The 16,197-nt window shown below is 43.0% G+C and overlaps 1 protein-coding gene across 5 annotated transcripts in view; it reads right to left on the bottom strand.

Annotated features, from left to right (window-relative positions):
• ZWILCH (zwilch kinetochore protein) overlaps window positions 1–16,197 on the bottom strand; it is an 89,515-nt gene that overhangs the window by 48,445 nt on the left and 24,873 nt on the right. For all 5 annotated transcript variants that reach the window (XM_033920234.1, XM_033920236.1, XM_033920232.1 and 2 more), the window contains 7 exons: window positions 13,278–13,389; window positions 9,532–9,611; window positions 6,706–6,862; window positions 6,582–6,610; window positions 5,411–5,547; window positions 3,387–3,482; window positions 1,531–1,649 (listed from right to left, as the gene is read on the bottom strand). In XM_033920234.1, the coding sequence (XP_033776125.1) occupies window positions 1,531–1,649; window positions 3,387–3,482; window positions 5,411–5,547; window positions 6,582–6,610; window positions 6,706–6,862; window positions 9,532–9,611; window positions 13,278–13,389 (730 nt within the window). The remainder of the gene's footprint in view (window positions 1–1,530; window positions 1,650–3,386; window positions 3,483–5,410; window positions 5,548–6,581; window positions 6,611–6,705; window positions 6,863–9,531; window positions 9,612–13,277; window positions 13,390–16,197) is intronic.

The raw sequence follows: 16,197 nt of genomic DNA, 5'->3' as shown, positions 1-16,197 counted from the left end.
TTACTTTATGAAGAGAAAATTGCAGAAACAATGTGTGTTTTCAGAAAACAGGAAAACCAGCTCCACATGGGCAATATCAGCAGAAGGGCACAAAGTCCATATCTGTTTGTTTAATTATTTGGATTTATTTGCTGCCTTTGTGAAGAGATTCACCTATAGCCCAGAAAAGTCTAGAAGGCTTTCTGGACATGCACCAGTGTTTCCACTCAAAATCAAATGCTAAAGCAGCATGTGCTTGGTAGACAGCCTTTTGATGTTCGAAACAGGAAGCAGTAAAAGTGAAGGATTTAAATAGCATTCTGTGATTTTAAACGATCCACTTAGGTCCTTTTGCTAAGGCGTCCTCTTTAGCATCTGTTTTAACCATGATTTGCTTATATCTTGAACTCGTGATGCAGTAAGCTAAATTTGTTACTCAACTTTTATGAAATTGGTTTCTAAGTGAGGGATCTTGTATGTCCATCTGCCAAAAACTGTAGAGTACAAAGAGAATACTTAGTAAATGCTTGAAGCTTGAAAGCAGAGCTGTATCCTGGAAGAGTTGCTTAAATCTATTTCTGACATCTGCGTTCTTATGCACTGGGAGATTAAAAAGCCCATTTGAAAAAATAAAGACTTGATCCATTTAACTTTGCTTAAACCTCATGAGTTAAAAAAGGTCTCCAGCTGATCAACTAAATACATAATGAGCCCAACTTAGCCGGTTAAAAACCAGGAGCAACCCTGACTCACATTTATGACTGAACTGCTTAGAACTCATTTTCAGCATTAACAGGCCAAGTTTGCATTTTAAGAATTCAATAGATTAAATCTAACAAACTACATACTCATTAAAATCATCTCAAAATTAGTGCATGTTATCTGCAGCAGGGCCCACAGGAATAACAGGTGCTAATCTTTAGTAAAAGAGCCTTTTAACTGCTTAGGTTCAGCAAAAGTTTTCTTAAAGATAATCAATTGTCTTTGTTGCCACATGACTTTCTGAATATCACAAAGCAAATAGGAGAGGTAGGTCTCCAGATTTCAAAGATCTGTGCTTTAATTACCACAAAGACGTAATGAAGTCTTAGAGTAGGGATGGGCAACGAGGGCCACAATCTAGTTGGGTGTTCAGGATTTCCCCAATGAATATGCATGAGATCCATTTGCATACAATGGAGGCAGGGAATGCAAATAGATCTAAGAACATAAGAATTGCCATACTGGGACAGACCGACGATCCATCAACCCAGTACTGTTTCCAACAGTAGTCAACCCAGGTCCCAAGAACCCAGCTAGATCCAAAGCAGTAAAACAGATTTTATGCTTCTTATCCTAGGTATAAGCAGTGGATTTCCCTAAGCCATCTCAATAATGGCCTATGGACTTCTCTTTTAGGAAATTATCCATGCCTTTTTTAAACCCTGCTAAGCTAACTGATGTCACCACATTCTTCGCATATTCGTTGGGGAAATCCTGAAAACGCGACTGGATTGTGGCCCTCGAGGACCAAGATTGCTCACCCTTGTCTTAGAGACAAGATCTCCTTACCTGAGTCAGCGAAGATTGCATGTGGAACTGGTGGCTTAGTGGTGACCTGCCACACAGTCTTCACTTCCTTCGGCCCATGTCCACTGCTTATTTCCACTTTCCACATCTGTGGATGTGAGCTGAGGAAACCAGAACAAAGACACAGCACAGAGTCATTTTGCTTGGTCTGAGGGGCCTCTTAATTGTAACATAAGGCTTGAACTTTGGCTTACTTTTTTTTTTTTTTTTAATTTATTTATCATATTTTCATTAACATGTCAAGTATACACTTGTATAGAAAGATAAAGTTAAAGAAAGGTTACATTACAAATAGTAATGATCTAAAAAAAATAAAAGAATTGGATATTTAACTTTAAACTCAAGTCCTCAATTTGGGATCCAAGAGATAGAATCCCTGAGCAAATTAATAACTCAAATAGACAAAAATAAGAAATCTGAAAAATCCATTAGTAAGGAAGTATATCAAACTTCAATGAGCATTCATGTTATCCCAGCTTTCAGTGGAGCCACTGATAAGAAGGTTGTTAGTTGGCTAGGATCAAAGAAGACATATTTTTGCATTTGATATTGTATCAAACATTTGCATGGGCGACAAAGAAAGAAGGTCGCCCCAAGAGCAATAACACCCGGTTTCATAATAAGAAATTCACATCTACGTTTTTGTGTGTCTCATGCAAAACATTTGTGTTTTGAATCCAAGAAATTCATTTTGTTTGTTTTTAAAGAAAAGTCTAAGTAACCAATTTTTATCTGGTGCTAAGGCTACTGTAAGGAGAAGTGTTGCCGCTGTCGCCACCTCCCTATCCAAAAGTTCCAAAATCGATGTAATATTAGGTGATTGTTCTTCTCTTCTAGGTAGATAATACACCTGGGAGAATGGTGGTAACAGATCCTCTGATATTTGTAGAACTTCAATCATGTAGCATTTTAACATCTCTAGGTGGTATTGTCGCTACTCGAGGGAAATTAATCAGTCTAAGATTATTATTACATGAAAAAATTTTCCAAGGATTCTAATTTCTTTCTCAAATTCGTGTTATCTCTTACTAGAGTTTCCATAATTTGTTTGGATACTACAGTAGAATTTTTATAGTCCTGTAACTCAGTTCTAAGATTTTTAATATCAGTTTCTTGGTTATTAACTTTTTGCTCCAGCTGAGCCAGCTGGGGCTTAATCGATTTTGCTAGATCTGCTACGAGATCCCAGATAGCATCCAACGTTACCTCTCGGGGCTTCTGCCATGTAAAGGAAATCTTTTGAATTTCAATATTTTTATTCTCACCAACCGGCATCTCCTCCTGGTCAGGGCTCTCCCGCTCACAATCCACCCTCGAAGCAGATGGAATCCCAGGGCTCTCCTGTGAATGCAAAGAGTCCAGCTCCAAGCTCCCCTTCGTGATTCCAACAGCCTCCGGGGAGAAGTGCACTCTGCCTTCCGGTTGCTCCTCTGTGGGGAACTGGCAGTCTGGGGAGGAGGGGGAGGTGCTCTGGCGTCAGGGCTCAGGGTGGTCTCCAAACTCAAGGAGGTCACCTTTGCCTCACCACGGAGCGCCTCCAGCGGGTGCTTGATGCCACCAATTCTTCCTGCATTCGTCGCAGGAACTCATCTATATTGCCGAAATTGGTCTGGCCAGGGCGTCGCGAGGCTCCAGCGGCACTTCGGCCTCTCCTTTTCGGCATGGCTCTCAGGTAAATGTTTTTAAAACAAACTTTGATAGGAGTAGCCTGCGGCAAACCGCTCAACTAGTGGATCCGTCCACCATCTTTGACGTCCCTCTTTTCACACTACTGCTGCAAATTTTGGAATTGCTAAGCAAATGCAGAGCGTTACAACAGTGCTCTAACTTTGGCTTACTTTTGATAAAACTCATGGATGAAAGATGGTCTGATTGGTAGCTGGAACACATGCTGCATATTCCAAGGATTTTCCTTGTAGTACTTTAAACAGTGCCTGCAAAGTTAAAATAAATGAGATTGAAATGGGAAAGCACCGCTTGGCCTGAGATTGCTAGCATGGAATGTTGCTACTACTTGGGTATCTGTCAGTACCTGTGACTTGGGTTGGCCGCTAGATTCTGGGCTAAATGGACCATTGGTCTGGTCCAGTACAGCTATACTTATGTTCTCTAGAAAGGCTTATTTGTGATGTTTTAATCTGTTTGCTAGAAATAGTGGCCCATTAGCAAGTTGCTTTTCTATACATTATGGTACAAATCTCCAAAATATACTGCAGCAAATACTTCAAAAGACACGAAAAACGAAGTCAACAGGTTCTCATAGTAGGAACCCTGCATGCGCACAAAATACTAAGGGCTAGATTCACAAAGCAAACAGATCATGTACCGATCGGTTTGCGACCCCTTAACGAACAAATTTCCCTCTGGCCTGATTCACTTACCTCTCCTGCGATCTGCTTCGAATCCATGCATGCAAATTGGACAGTGACGCGATTCATCAACCAAAAATTTTAAACTGACTGGGCTGGCCGATCAACTGAAGAAACGACTGCCGGTGATCAGTCGAAAACTCTCCAGCTCCATAGAAGCCCTGCTCTGCCCCAATCTGTCTCCTGCCTGATCTCCCCGAATGTTGCTCTGCTCCGATCTGTCTCATTGCCTGATCTCCCCGAACGTCACCCTGCTCTGCCCCGATCTGACTCCTGCCTGCCGCCCTGCTCTTTCCCATCTCTCCTGCCTGCTCTTGCCCTTCCCCGCACTGCGAGCTTGTGGTTTTAACCAGTGGGTTAAAACCACAGGTTCGCAGGGCTAAAACTAAAAAAAAAAAAAAAAAGATCGCAGCTCTGACCGGCATGTGCAGACCATCTATAGATGGTTTGCGCATGTGTGGGGATCGCAGAAAAGCGATCCGTGCCGGCAGACGGGGGCGTTCCTACGATCGCCCCCATCTGCAGATTTTTCTTTTCTGAATTCGTCGGATCTGCCCGGATTGGGCAGGTTGGTGAATCTGGCCCTAAGCCACAAGTAAATAATAATAATATATAGTGAATATAAAGGTGAGCCCTCAGTGTGAGGAGTTAGCGATATGGAGAAGAATCCTCAGCGCTTAACAGAACTGGTAAGGGAGCTTAAATAAATTCACCTCACCTGCACACCATCACGGGGCTCACTATGTGCGCAAATGAAAGTGTAAAACACAAGCAAATTAAATGAATGTCAGTGCTTTTTGTATACTAGTGCAATGAGCTTGCCGAGAACCTGCTATGAAAACCCCCCCAGGCGAAAAAGACTCTAAACCTAACTTTTGAATGTTAGTCCGGGAAAGCTGTAAATCGCTCGAGGTGTTTGAGGTCCAACCAAGCCTGGTTTCTGGGACTCGAAGTGTCGCTTCCTCAGAGACCCGACAAAAATCAATTTAAATCAAAACCATTCAAAGCTGCCGCCAAAGCGGTGAAGTACGGAGAGTCTTTTTCTCCTGGGGGGGAGGGGATCATAGCAGGTTCTCGGCAAGCTCATTGCACTAGCATATAAATAGCACTGACATTCATTTAATTTGCTTGTGTTTTACACTTTCATTTGCACATATGGTGAGCCCCGTGATGATGTGCAGGTGAGGTGAATTTATTTAAGCTCCCTTACCAGTTCTGTTAAGCGCTGGGGATTCTTCTCCATATTGTTCACTCCTCACACTAAGGGCTCACCTTTATATTCACTATATATTATTATTTACTTGTGGCTTAGTACTTTGTGTGCTTGCAAGGTTCCAGCTTTTCTATACATGACATACTTGTAGGCCGTTATAATTCTAATGGGTAAATACTGTTCTTTTGTAATCTTTTTAATGTGAGTGGATCTGACCTATTGTTTTAGGTAATCAGAAACACTATACAAACTTAGTGGAAAAATCAGTTAACACAATTACTGGGTCAGAGGATAAAGGTTCTCATGCTTAAGATTTAGGAAAGCATTGCAGGAGGCAACGATCTCCAGTATGTGATGCAGTTTCTGAACACGATGGACTTGCTCCTGGAGATCAACAGAAGAGGAAATAAAGTATTCCTGCAACAAAGAAAAGAAAAAAACAAGTTCTAGTAATTACTTAGATGAAAGACCTCCAAAGGCTCCCGCTGTTGAAGAAAGTGAGAGTGGCTCAACAGAGGGCTTTCCCTCCGAGACACTATTGACTCAATGTCCTCGTATGTTATTAGAGACTATAGAAAGAGTGTTTTGACTTGCTGGCTCTCCCCACATCCACCTTCGATTTCTCAGTGGAGATCTTTCATGATACAACAAGTGTTATTGGAACGTACAACCATTCCAGACTTGGACCTTCGAGCAGATCGTCTTTTTCAACAATGTACGATTCCTTTTATCAGAAACAAAATCTGGTACCGATATTAATTTGCATACTATGAGCGTTGCATATTTAGCTTGACTTTGTTGTTACTGCTGTTCCCTGGGTGGGTGGGGGGTTTGGGGCAATTAGATGGGTTGGTTGATGCTTTCTTAGTTGAAGTTGCTTGCGTTGTGTCTGTACTCGCTTAACTTGTGTTTTTTTTTTTACAAAATTCTAATAAAAATGATTTAAATATTAGAGGATATCAGAAAAGGATCAGCTAGCCCATCCAGTGTATCTGTTTGTGCTCATCTATTGAGCTCTCATAGGTCTTGTTTGAAATGTGGCCCTCCCTCTCCCTGTAGGAGTATTTCTGTCTATCCTATGCTCGTTTGGATTTTGTCATTGTCCTGGTTCCTGTAACCTCTGCTGGAAGTGTAATATAGATGTTCTTCCCTAGAAGTGAGTACTGACCCTGTAACTTGGCATGGGGTTAGGGGACAGTCTTTCCTTCAAAACAGACCCAATGAGGCCATCATTTAGAACAGTTTCTCAACTTCTTCATGCCAAGTACCCTCTAAGTCTAACAAATATCGACTGAGTACCCCCATCCAAGAAATACTGATTGAACCAGCTGCACACTGTCCTATTATGGAAGACCTCCATTTGTTTCTACTGCTACATTTTGGCAGATGGGCATAACTCAAAATTTCTGGACTAATCTGGTGATGATGCTAAGGAAAACAGAATTACTCACCAGGTAATTCAAAGTTGCAAGTTCTTGTCCTACAAAAAGAAGAAATAATGTTATTATAAAGCCCAGCAAGTTCCTGGTTTTTGCTGCTGTTTCTACTGTAGATTGAATTCTCAAATAGCCTCACCTATAAAGCAGTTAATGTAATCTCTTTTCATCTTCTCCAGTCCGATCTCTATCAGCATGTGAATGGGAGCGAGGCCACTGAGGGAAACGGATTCCATGTGTCCATAATAGGACTGCTGAATTAATTTGCTTAGAGAACTGCTGCTCCCTCTGTGGATCTAGAAATGAAACGTGTCTTTGTTATAGGACACCTCATCTTTCTAAATCAACCACTTTTCTCCGAGAAGGAAAGTAAGAGACTATCAGATTAGACACCAGTCGGCAGTCTCCTGGGAAAAGCCAAGCAGTAACAAACAGGGAAGGGAATCATTCCTCCAAATCCATCAAGAGTTGGTCAGTGGAAGCCTGACACCTCTTGGCCTAAGAAGCTGTCATGAAAATTGCTGTTGATATAATGATTGAATATACTGTGGAGGGGACTAAATTTCCTTTAAATATGGTAGTAATTACATTCTATTTAGTCTACATGTCCTTTGATAACAGAACAGAAATAAGTCTCTCTCATATGCAAAGAATAAGCATTTCCATTTCTATTGGTAACCACTGCTACAGCTAAATGATTGTATATAACTTAAGGAAGGTAATGAATCTGACATTAGAAATTATATATATATATATATATATATAATATTTATACTAGTCTTTAAGTCCATTACATTAACGGGTGCTAGAATAGATGTGTCTGTCTGTCTGTGTTTCTTTCTCTCTATCTCTCCTTGGCCACTGTCTGTGTCTTTCTATCTTTCCCCCTCCCGAGCAAAGCTGTCTGCCCGCAGCACACCGCTCCCCCCAAAGCAGCCCCCTTTCCCTCTCCCTAACTGTCTCTCCATGGCCTCCTTCTGTATTCACCCCAGAGCAAAGCTGTTTGCCCCAGCACACACCTCCCCCCAAAGCAGCCCTCTCCCTAATTGTCTCTCCATGGCCCTTTCTGTCTTCCCCCCAGAGCAAAGCTGTCTGTCCCCATTCTTACCCTCCCTCCATCCCGGTGTCTTCTAGCCTGCTCCTCTTCAAAGAAGCCTGTGATCGTGGTGGCCGGCTTTAGCGAACCTCGCAGGCCGCTCTCCAATTTGGCAGCACGTTCCCTTTGACGCGATCCCGTGCGTCAGAGGGAACTGCTACTGAGTTTGGAGAGTGGCCTGCGCGGTTCGCTAAAGCCGGCCACGATCGCAGGCTGCTTTGGAAGAGGAGGAGCAGTGGCGGCGGCAGTTGGTGAGTTGAAGCTCCAGTGTGCTCCCTGCCACGGACACGGGCAGGGAGAGAGCTTGCCTGCGCTTTGGGCTGGTGAGTGAGGGCGGGAGGAGGGGGAGTGGCCAGAGTGATCCCTGTGGCCGGGTTCTAAAATGGAACACGGCCACGGATCACACACCACAGCGGCAGGGATCACGCTTTTTTAAAAGCGCATGCGCCGCTAAGGTTTTATTGTAAGGATATAGATATATATATATATATATATATATATATATATATATATATATAAATAAAATTCCACTGTTGAACCAAGCAGCCAGAAATGGTGGGTATGTGATGATCTTAAGGTGGCCAAACAGATTGTAAGATGCCTGCAAAAGCTAGAAGGATGCAAGGGTGCATAGGGAGAGGTATGGCCAGTAGGAAAAAAGAGGTATTGATACCACTATATAAGACTCTGATGAGACCTCATTTAGAATATTGTGTACAATTTTGGAGACCACCACCAGAGGAAGGCTACTAAAATGGTTGGTTGTCTTCATCATGAGGTGTATGGGAGACAGGCTTAAAGATCTCAATCTGTATACTTTAGAGGAAAGGCGGGAGAGGGGAGATATAAAAGAGACGTTTAAGTAATATATTCAAAAGCAATGTTATTAGCCAAGTGGTGGAGATAACCACTGACAGAAGAACAAGAAAGCAATTCTGAACCTAGCTTCGCATAAGGATGCACAGTGAGGATTTCATCATGCAAAGCTAAGTTCTCCCTTATTCTTTTTGTTGGTAATTTCCCTGTGAACAGTGGTGGTTGGGTTTCCATTTTGAAAATTGCATTTTTGTCTCTGTGGAGGTTTTTTGCCTATGATACATCAGTTGAACGGCTAGAAACCCGCTGGGTTGCCGTCTGAAATGAAAGCAGTTTAATGCAGTTGAGGCTTTTTCTCCACTATTACTAAATGTGCTTCACCATTTGGCTAATAATATTGCTTTTGAATATATTATTTGAATATTGTTATTATATAATTTTTCTTGAGAGACGTTTAAATACCTACGTGATGTAAATGCGCATGAGTCAAGTCTCTTTAATGCTAAGATGTATTTCAGTTGATAATCGCCTTTTAGAATTTTTCTGACATCAAAGTATGATTTAAAGCTTGTTTGTACTTCTGAATTGATTGAATTTGTGCTCTATCCCTATTATAAACAGGGATGATTAACGATATTGTCTTGACATGTCTATGTTATATGTGAGAATCGGAGGGAAACAAGATTCTATGTATGTGATATGGAAACCGCATAGTTGTATGCGGTATATACATTTTTTAATAAATAAAAAGAAGGTCTGGAATGAGAAGGCATAGGATGAAGCTCAGAGGTGACAGGCTACGGAGTAATCTAAGGAAATACTTTTTTACAGAAAGGGTGGTAGATGCGTGGAACAGTCTCCCGGAAGAGGTGGTGGAGACAGAGACTGTGTCTGAATTCAAAAGGGCCTGGGATAGGCATGTGGGATCTCTGAGAGAGAGAAAGAGATAAGGATTACTGCGGATGGGTCATTTGGAATTTATCTGCCATCATGTTTCTATTCATATGCAATGCTTATACTTAAATATGAATACCTGTTTAATGGTTAACTTACCCAGGGCTGCACATCACCATGCTTCAGTGATTGGATAAGTAGCGTGAAGCAATCTACGATATCCTGATATGATGAAACAGCTGAAAATGCAAATTATTCTGTCATCATTTTATACCATCATGAATTCATTGGAAATTTCCTCCACACATTTAAGCAACCTTCTTGCTTCACTGCAACTTGAAGACTATGGAGATGATTTTTGAGAGGAAAGTATAAGGAAATTCAAATGGCCCTAAAGAACAGGATCATTTTAGCCCTCCCGCTTAGCTTGCAGGTCTCTGTTTACCCACAATTACCCTCCTTTGAAATATGCCTTTGTGAAACAGCAATATTAGTAGTAGTATGACATCTTCTGTAGAGAGCAGGATTGATCACACACAAACAGGTGATGTCATCACTGTCAGGCCAGAACAGCTCTTACAAAACATGACCCTTCCTGTGCCCAAGACATCTGTTAGGTCCATAGCTCTGGAACTAATGCAGCTCTTGGGGAGGTGGGAATGGTTGGGTGCCTGATCAGTCCTACTATTAATAGAAAAATAAATTGGTTCCCTGTTAATAAGCAGGACTTTCGCTCTTGAGTGTATCTCCACAGCGCAGAGGTTTCACGTTCATTATCTAATCCACATGCCTGCATTTAGGACCAAATAGGGACCCCTAAGAAAGACTATAGTGTCGAAACAGACTGTGTTGGGTCCATATGTGTTCAGAGGTTCAGGCCCTAGACATTTTTATGTGGATTATTTATTTGTTTTAATAAAGTCTTCCTCTTGGACATGGACTCTCCATAATTTCTTTGTTTTCCGATAAGCAAGACTGAGTCAACAATCAAGTGCGCGACTATAAAGCTCAGGTCTGCTCAACTGTTTGTGTATTGTCTATTTTCAGAAGCATTCTAAACATCAAAACACTCAGATGCTGGCTCATATGGACAGACTGGACCAAATATATTGTTTTTTTTTACTGTGATCTGGTCCACCCAGTAGTGTGTAAGAAAGGTATGACCAAGTCACTGTTTTACAAATAGTGTCCAGTTAATCAATCATAGTGGCTGCTATGGCTCTGATCTGATGAGATTAAATTGATACTTTGCCCACTACCCTCAATAGGGCATTAGTCCACTCCCACCAGCAACAGCTGGGATGGAGGATCAGAAGGTGCACAGCCTGGGTCACATATCTAGATTGGCACACTCGAGCCACAGAGCCACAAAGGAGGCTGCTGCAACTGTCCTCACTGCCAGAGACAAGGTCTCAAACTGCCTCTTTAGAAACACTTCCATTCTACGATCCTGTTGATCCTTAAGCACTACTCCCCCATCTCTGGAAAGGGATGTTTGCTTGGTCACCTGGGCCACCAGAGAGTCTACTTTAGGCATAGCAAACATTTGCTGGAACTCCTAATCCATAGGATAGAGCTTGGACATTGCTTTTGCCACTTTAAGAGAGCCCTCGGGTTCACCCAGTGCTCAGAAATCAGGACTTTCATGTCCAGGTGCTAGGGAAAGGCGGCAGGCTGAAAGCAGACCCCACTCAACAGAGCTGCGGGGGGGATCAATTTTGAGCTCCTTCAGAAACTCAATGAGCAGATCTGTCAAAGTAGCAGACTTGAACAGTCTGCAAACTGAAGGGTCTTCGCCCTGATCCACATCTCCTTGGAAGAAAGGATAAGCATCCAGATCATCATCCTCAAGAACCCCGTCCGACCAGCTGTCAGTGTCCAGGGGAGACATAGGTCTCGTGGAGAAGCAGAAACTAGAATATGAGGAGGCTGCGCCGGTGGTCGCTCACCAGCTGCCCCTGAAGGCACTGCAGCACTGCCAACATAGGCTTGCCAGAGCAAGTTAATAAAGTGAGGCGTAAAGGGCACAGAGGACCGAGAATCCCCTTTCAAGAGGCGGGTTAGAGCGCTTTCTTTTCACTTTGGGGCCATCAGAACCTTTATTAGGCACTGGCGCAACATCACGGGACCCCAAGAGGGTAATATTGTCCCCTATTCATCTCAACAGACATTTGGCAGCATTAATAAAGTGGTCAGAGGCTAAATCTGAGGTTCCCACCTCCCCAGTATATGCGGTGGAACATGCGGAACAAGGGCGCTCTTTGGGTGCCCATCCAGCAAAAACATGGCATAAATTCATGTCAGTGGAGCATGAGGACTCCATCCTTGGAGGTTAGAACCAAAAACAAGGCTTTTTAAAGAAGTTTGAGAACTTAGAATTCAAATCAAGAAAAATCCAAGATGGCCACCACTAGGAATTTCCTTCTGAAAAAAACAGCTATTACTCCACTGAAAGACCTTAAAAACCCAGCGATTTTAGGATTCTGGGGATGGGAGAACAAGGCTACAACAAAACATAACCTTAAAAAGCCACAATTTCCGATCTCCTCCTCCCACCACCCCCCAAACTGCCTTATGTACTTTGACAGCCCTACTCACAGACCTCTTCAGCTGCCAGTTGGGCCACAGACGGACAGAGCCTAACCCCTGGGACCAGGATCCAAATGTCACAAGGAGGGGGGAGGAAAATCAAGCCAAGAAGTGAGCAAACAGCAGGGGAACTCCCCCGAGCTCTACAGTTCCAGAAGGGCTGGCTGAACAGGTCCGCTGCAGATTGATGTCTGCTCTATCTCAATGCAGGCTAGGTAGTCACTGGAGCTAAATCGAAACACAAAATTCTGCGAAAAACTGCAAAAACTACACAAAAAACGATGACTGAGCAGATTATAAAGTTGCTCCTGCAGGCTCGCTTGCAGAAGAAATAAGTGACTAGGGACAGCAGAGAGCAGGAAGGAGGAGGTGCTGAAAACGGTAATCAGTAACTCCTTCAATGGACTCACGAGAGCAAGACCCTTGGTTCAGCATACCATCCCTATTGCGCTGGAAAGAGCAAATACTGAGGCAGCACAGGACAAAACCAAACCTTCTCTTTTCATTTTCTGTAAAACAGACACCAGCACTTCTTCACAAATCATCATGCATCAGTCCTGCTGCCTGTGACCTAAATGACATAAATCTGTGCTCCATAGAAACTCAAGTCCCCAAAGCAACTTTGGCTGATCTTAGCCATGGTCAGCTGTGGTAAAGCAGTTTTCAAACTGCACAAATCTCTCATACGACAAGAGAAAGCGCCAGGTGTTATGTCATTGGGCGAGAGGACAGGTTGTATTCAGCTTTATGAACAGAACGATCCAATGGATTGCTATGAAACGACATGATAAAACTTTACAATGAATAAAGGACGTGAAGTGATGAATGTGAAATGGTTTGCCCTGATTCTGGCACTTTAACCGTCAGAGACGCCATAACACAGCAGAAAGAGATATGCAGAGTCATTACAGCACAGCTGTCAACCGTTTACTATTCAGACAGACCTAAATCACCGATTTTAAATGCAAGAGGGATGTTGCCACAAAATAAACACAAATGCTACATGGGGTAGGAAGTTGTGGACAATCTACTTTTAGTTACAGAAATATAAAAATAAATTTCTTTGCTCTTTCCCTGTGAGTGTGTGGTGCAGCCTTGGCACCCTGAGGTTGTGGGGAAAAATATTTGAGTATCTGAATGTAAACCACTTAGGCTATAAGTGGTCTATAACTAAAGTGATAGGCTGGGTTTTGGAGCTGGTCCTGGGTTTGGAAGAGACGTTTTCCCTCTGTTCCCCGCCCACATTTATAAAGGTTTCACAAGTTCCATGTTGATGCCACATAAAAGTATAAAACCTATTAAGAGAGGACACCTACATTTTCTCATACTGCACCATAACTGTTCAGCAAAGTCCAGGTCTCCACGCAAACTCAGAGTCAGGAAGGACTGAATGGAGAAGTCCACAACTGCAACATCACTTTGGACTTTCTGCAAGAGAGTTTGTTTGAACAGCCATAAAGCAGCTAAGTGAATTCTGAGAAATAAAATACAGGCAAATTAGGTTTTTAAAGCTGTTCTTAACTTGGATTGGTATGTAACTCAGAACTCTTGCTGCTTAACCTGTCCCTACTAGTGCTGCCGGATTCAGGGAAAAAAATTTCAATTCGATTCAGCCTATTGAATTGGTTTTTCGATTCGATTTTCCTGCCCAATTGGGTGGGGTTTTTTTTTTTTTTTTCAAACATCCTGCTGCAGGGGGGGGTTGTTTGCGGAGGTAAAGAATGGGCATCTCTCCTGCAGCTGGAGAGGGGGGGGGTCGCTTGGCAGCGGGAGAGAGTGGGCATCTCTCCTGCTGCTGGGGTTTTAAACAGTGCTGTCACAGTACCGGCACCCCTGGACCAGTCGCTGATTTTTGTCACCAAAAGCCAGCGTCACTCTTGAAGAATAGCTCAGCGATTTTAAAAAATCCACCAGAATTCTCATTTCAGTACTGAAGAGCCCATTTGCATGGCAGTGTCGGAGACTGCTAGAAAAAAATTAATCTTGTTTCTAACTATTTTTCCCTCAGATACACTCATGGATGGCATGGAGTTTGAGGGTCTGTGCTGCTTTAATCTCACTGATAACAATGTTATGATTGAATAGCTCTTGCTAGCCCAAACCAGTGAATTGCAAACTGTGTGCTGAGGTGAGATACGAACTCATCGCTGCCAGCAGCTCTCCTCCTCTTTGCCCCCCCCCCCCGGCGATGGAGGGATTTCCAAAACCCGGCAGTTTACCCAGCTCAGGGCTGAACCTGGAGGGTCTCTGAGCATGCGCAGACATTGACGTGATGATGTCACACACATGTGATGTCATCTGTCGAAATCCACGCATATGGAGGCCCTCTATACGCAGCCCCAAGTTTAGTGTGTTGCGGTAACAAACTGGCCTAAACAAATCTGCCTTCACACCACCAGCATTCTCCTGCTATCGTGGCTCACTAGCTGGTTTCCTGACTTTGGCTGGCTACGTACTCTGTTTCACCTGTTTCTTGCCATGTTGCTCTTCTCCGTGACACACAATGCCCAAATTTCATGGTTATAGACTAATAATTGTCCACAAAGATCCGATTTAGAGAATGATATGGGGAAACAATTTTCCCCTACTGCGTCCCTGCAAACCATCTGACCCCACCCACACAAGCCTCAAATAGTTTTATACTGAACTTATTTCATTAAAGTATAAAAAGAAACAATATTTTGTTCAATTTTCATTTTATAAATCACAAATAATACAGAGCAAGGATCAACAAAACCCCTGTCTCCCCTCTCCTCCCCCTCACAAATATCCCCTCCACTATCGAGAAAACTGAAGTCAAATTGATATTACAGAAAGCTACATAGAAAAATCAAGCTAACAGAATGCTTCAGTCACACACTGGCAGGAATAATGTTAGGGAAAAGCAACTAGGGCAAACTATCCCCTTGTTCAAAGAGAGACCTAAGCTAGATGGAAGCTAAAGAAGCCCAGCCTGGTCTTTGCGGTCCCCAGTTATGTCTAACACCAGCTCTAGCAGGATACATATTTCAAATCTGATATATTCTAATCACAAAATAGAAAAAAAAATTTTTCTACCTTTTGTCTGGTCCTTTTATTCTTCACATCACATTGGTCTCAGGCTCTGGTTTCTGTTTCCGTTTTGTCTACTCTTAACTCACTTGCCAGGGGCTCCTGACCATTTGATGTGTCTTCTTTCTCCAAGCTCACTATTCATCTCTGTGTAGGTTTCTCCTCCCATGTTCAGCAAGCATCTCCCTTCTATCTCCTATACTTCTCTTTCTAGTATTTTCCCCTGTGCTCATCTCCCTGCCTTCATCATATCACCATTCTATGATCCCTTCCTATGTACAATATCACTCTATATCCCTATTCCCCCCTGTCCAGCATCTTCCTTCTGTGTTCTTATTCTCCCCATGTCTACCATCTTCTCTCTGTGTCCATGCAGATGCAGCATTCCCCCTTTTTGATCTTCCCTCTTTTTGTATATCTCTCTGTGTCCAGCTTCTCTCCTCTGTTACATCAATGTGTCTCTCACACTCTCTTTCATCCCTTCCTTTACTATGTTCAATATTTCACTCACCATTGAACCAGAGGCGACCCGGGGAATTATAGACCGGTCAGCTTGACCTCAGTTCCGGGGAAGATGGCCGAATCATTGATCAAGAACAGTATCAGTGAGCACATAGAAAAAAATAAGCTGATGAGAACAAGCCAGCATGGTTTCTGTACTGGAAGATCCTGCCAAACAAACCTACTGCACTTCTTCGAGGGGATAAGCGGACATTTGGACAAAGGTGACCCCATAGATATAGTATACCTAGACTTCCAGAAAGCCTTCCGACAAGGTACCTCATGAGCGCCTTCTAAGGAAACTGTGGAACCACGGGGTGGAAGGGGACATACACAGAATGGATCAAATAACTGGTTGGCAAACAGGAAACAGAGGGTAGGAGTAAAGGGACACTATTCTGCCTGGAAAGGGGTCACAAGTGGCGTCCTACAAGGGTCAGTGCTGGGACCGCTGCTATTCAATATATTTATTAATGACTTGGAAACAGGGACAAAGTGTGAAGTTATAAAATTTGCGGATGACACAAAACTCTCCGGTAAGGTTATGATCTGTAGAGGAATGTAAAAAACTCCAAAGGGATCTGGACAAACTGAGTGAGTGGGCAGATAAATGGCAGATGAGTTTTAATGTGGAGAAATGTAAAGTTATGCACATAGGGAAAGGGAACCTGATGTACAACTACA

The sequence above is a fragment of the Geotrypetes seraphini genome, chromosome 14 (genome assembly GCF_902459505.1).
Source record: "Geotrypetes seraphini chromosome 14, aGeoSer1.1, whole genome shotgun sequence".
Classification (NCBI taxonomy): Eukaryota; Metazoa; Chordata; class Amphibia; order Gymnophiona; family Dermophiidae; genus Geotrypetes; species Geotrypetes seraphini.
Note: the sequence above shows the minus strand (reverse complement) of the source record. Positions and strands in the feature narration are given on the sequence as shown.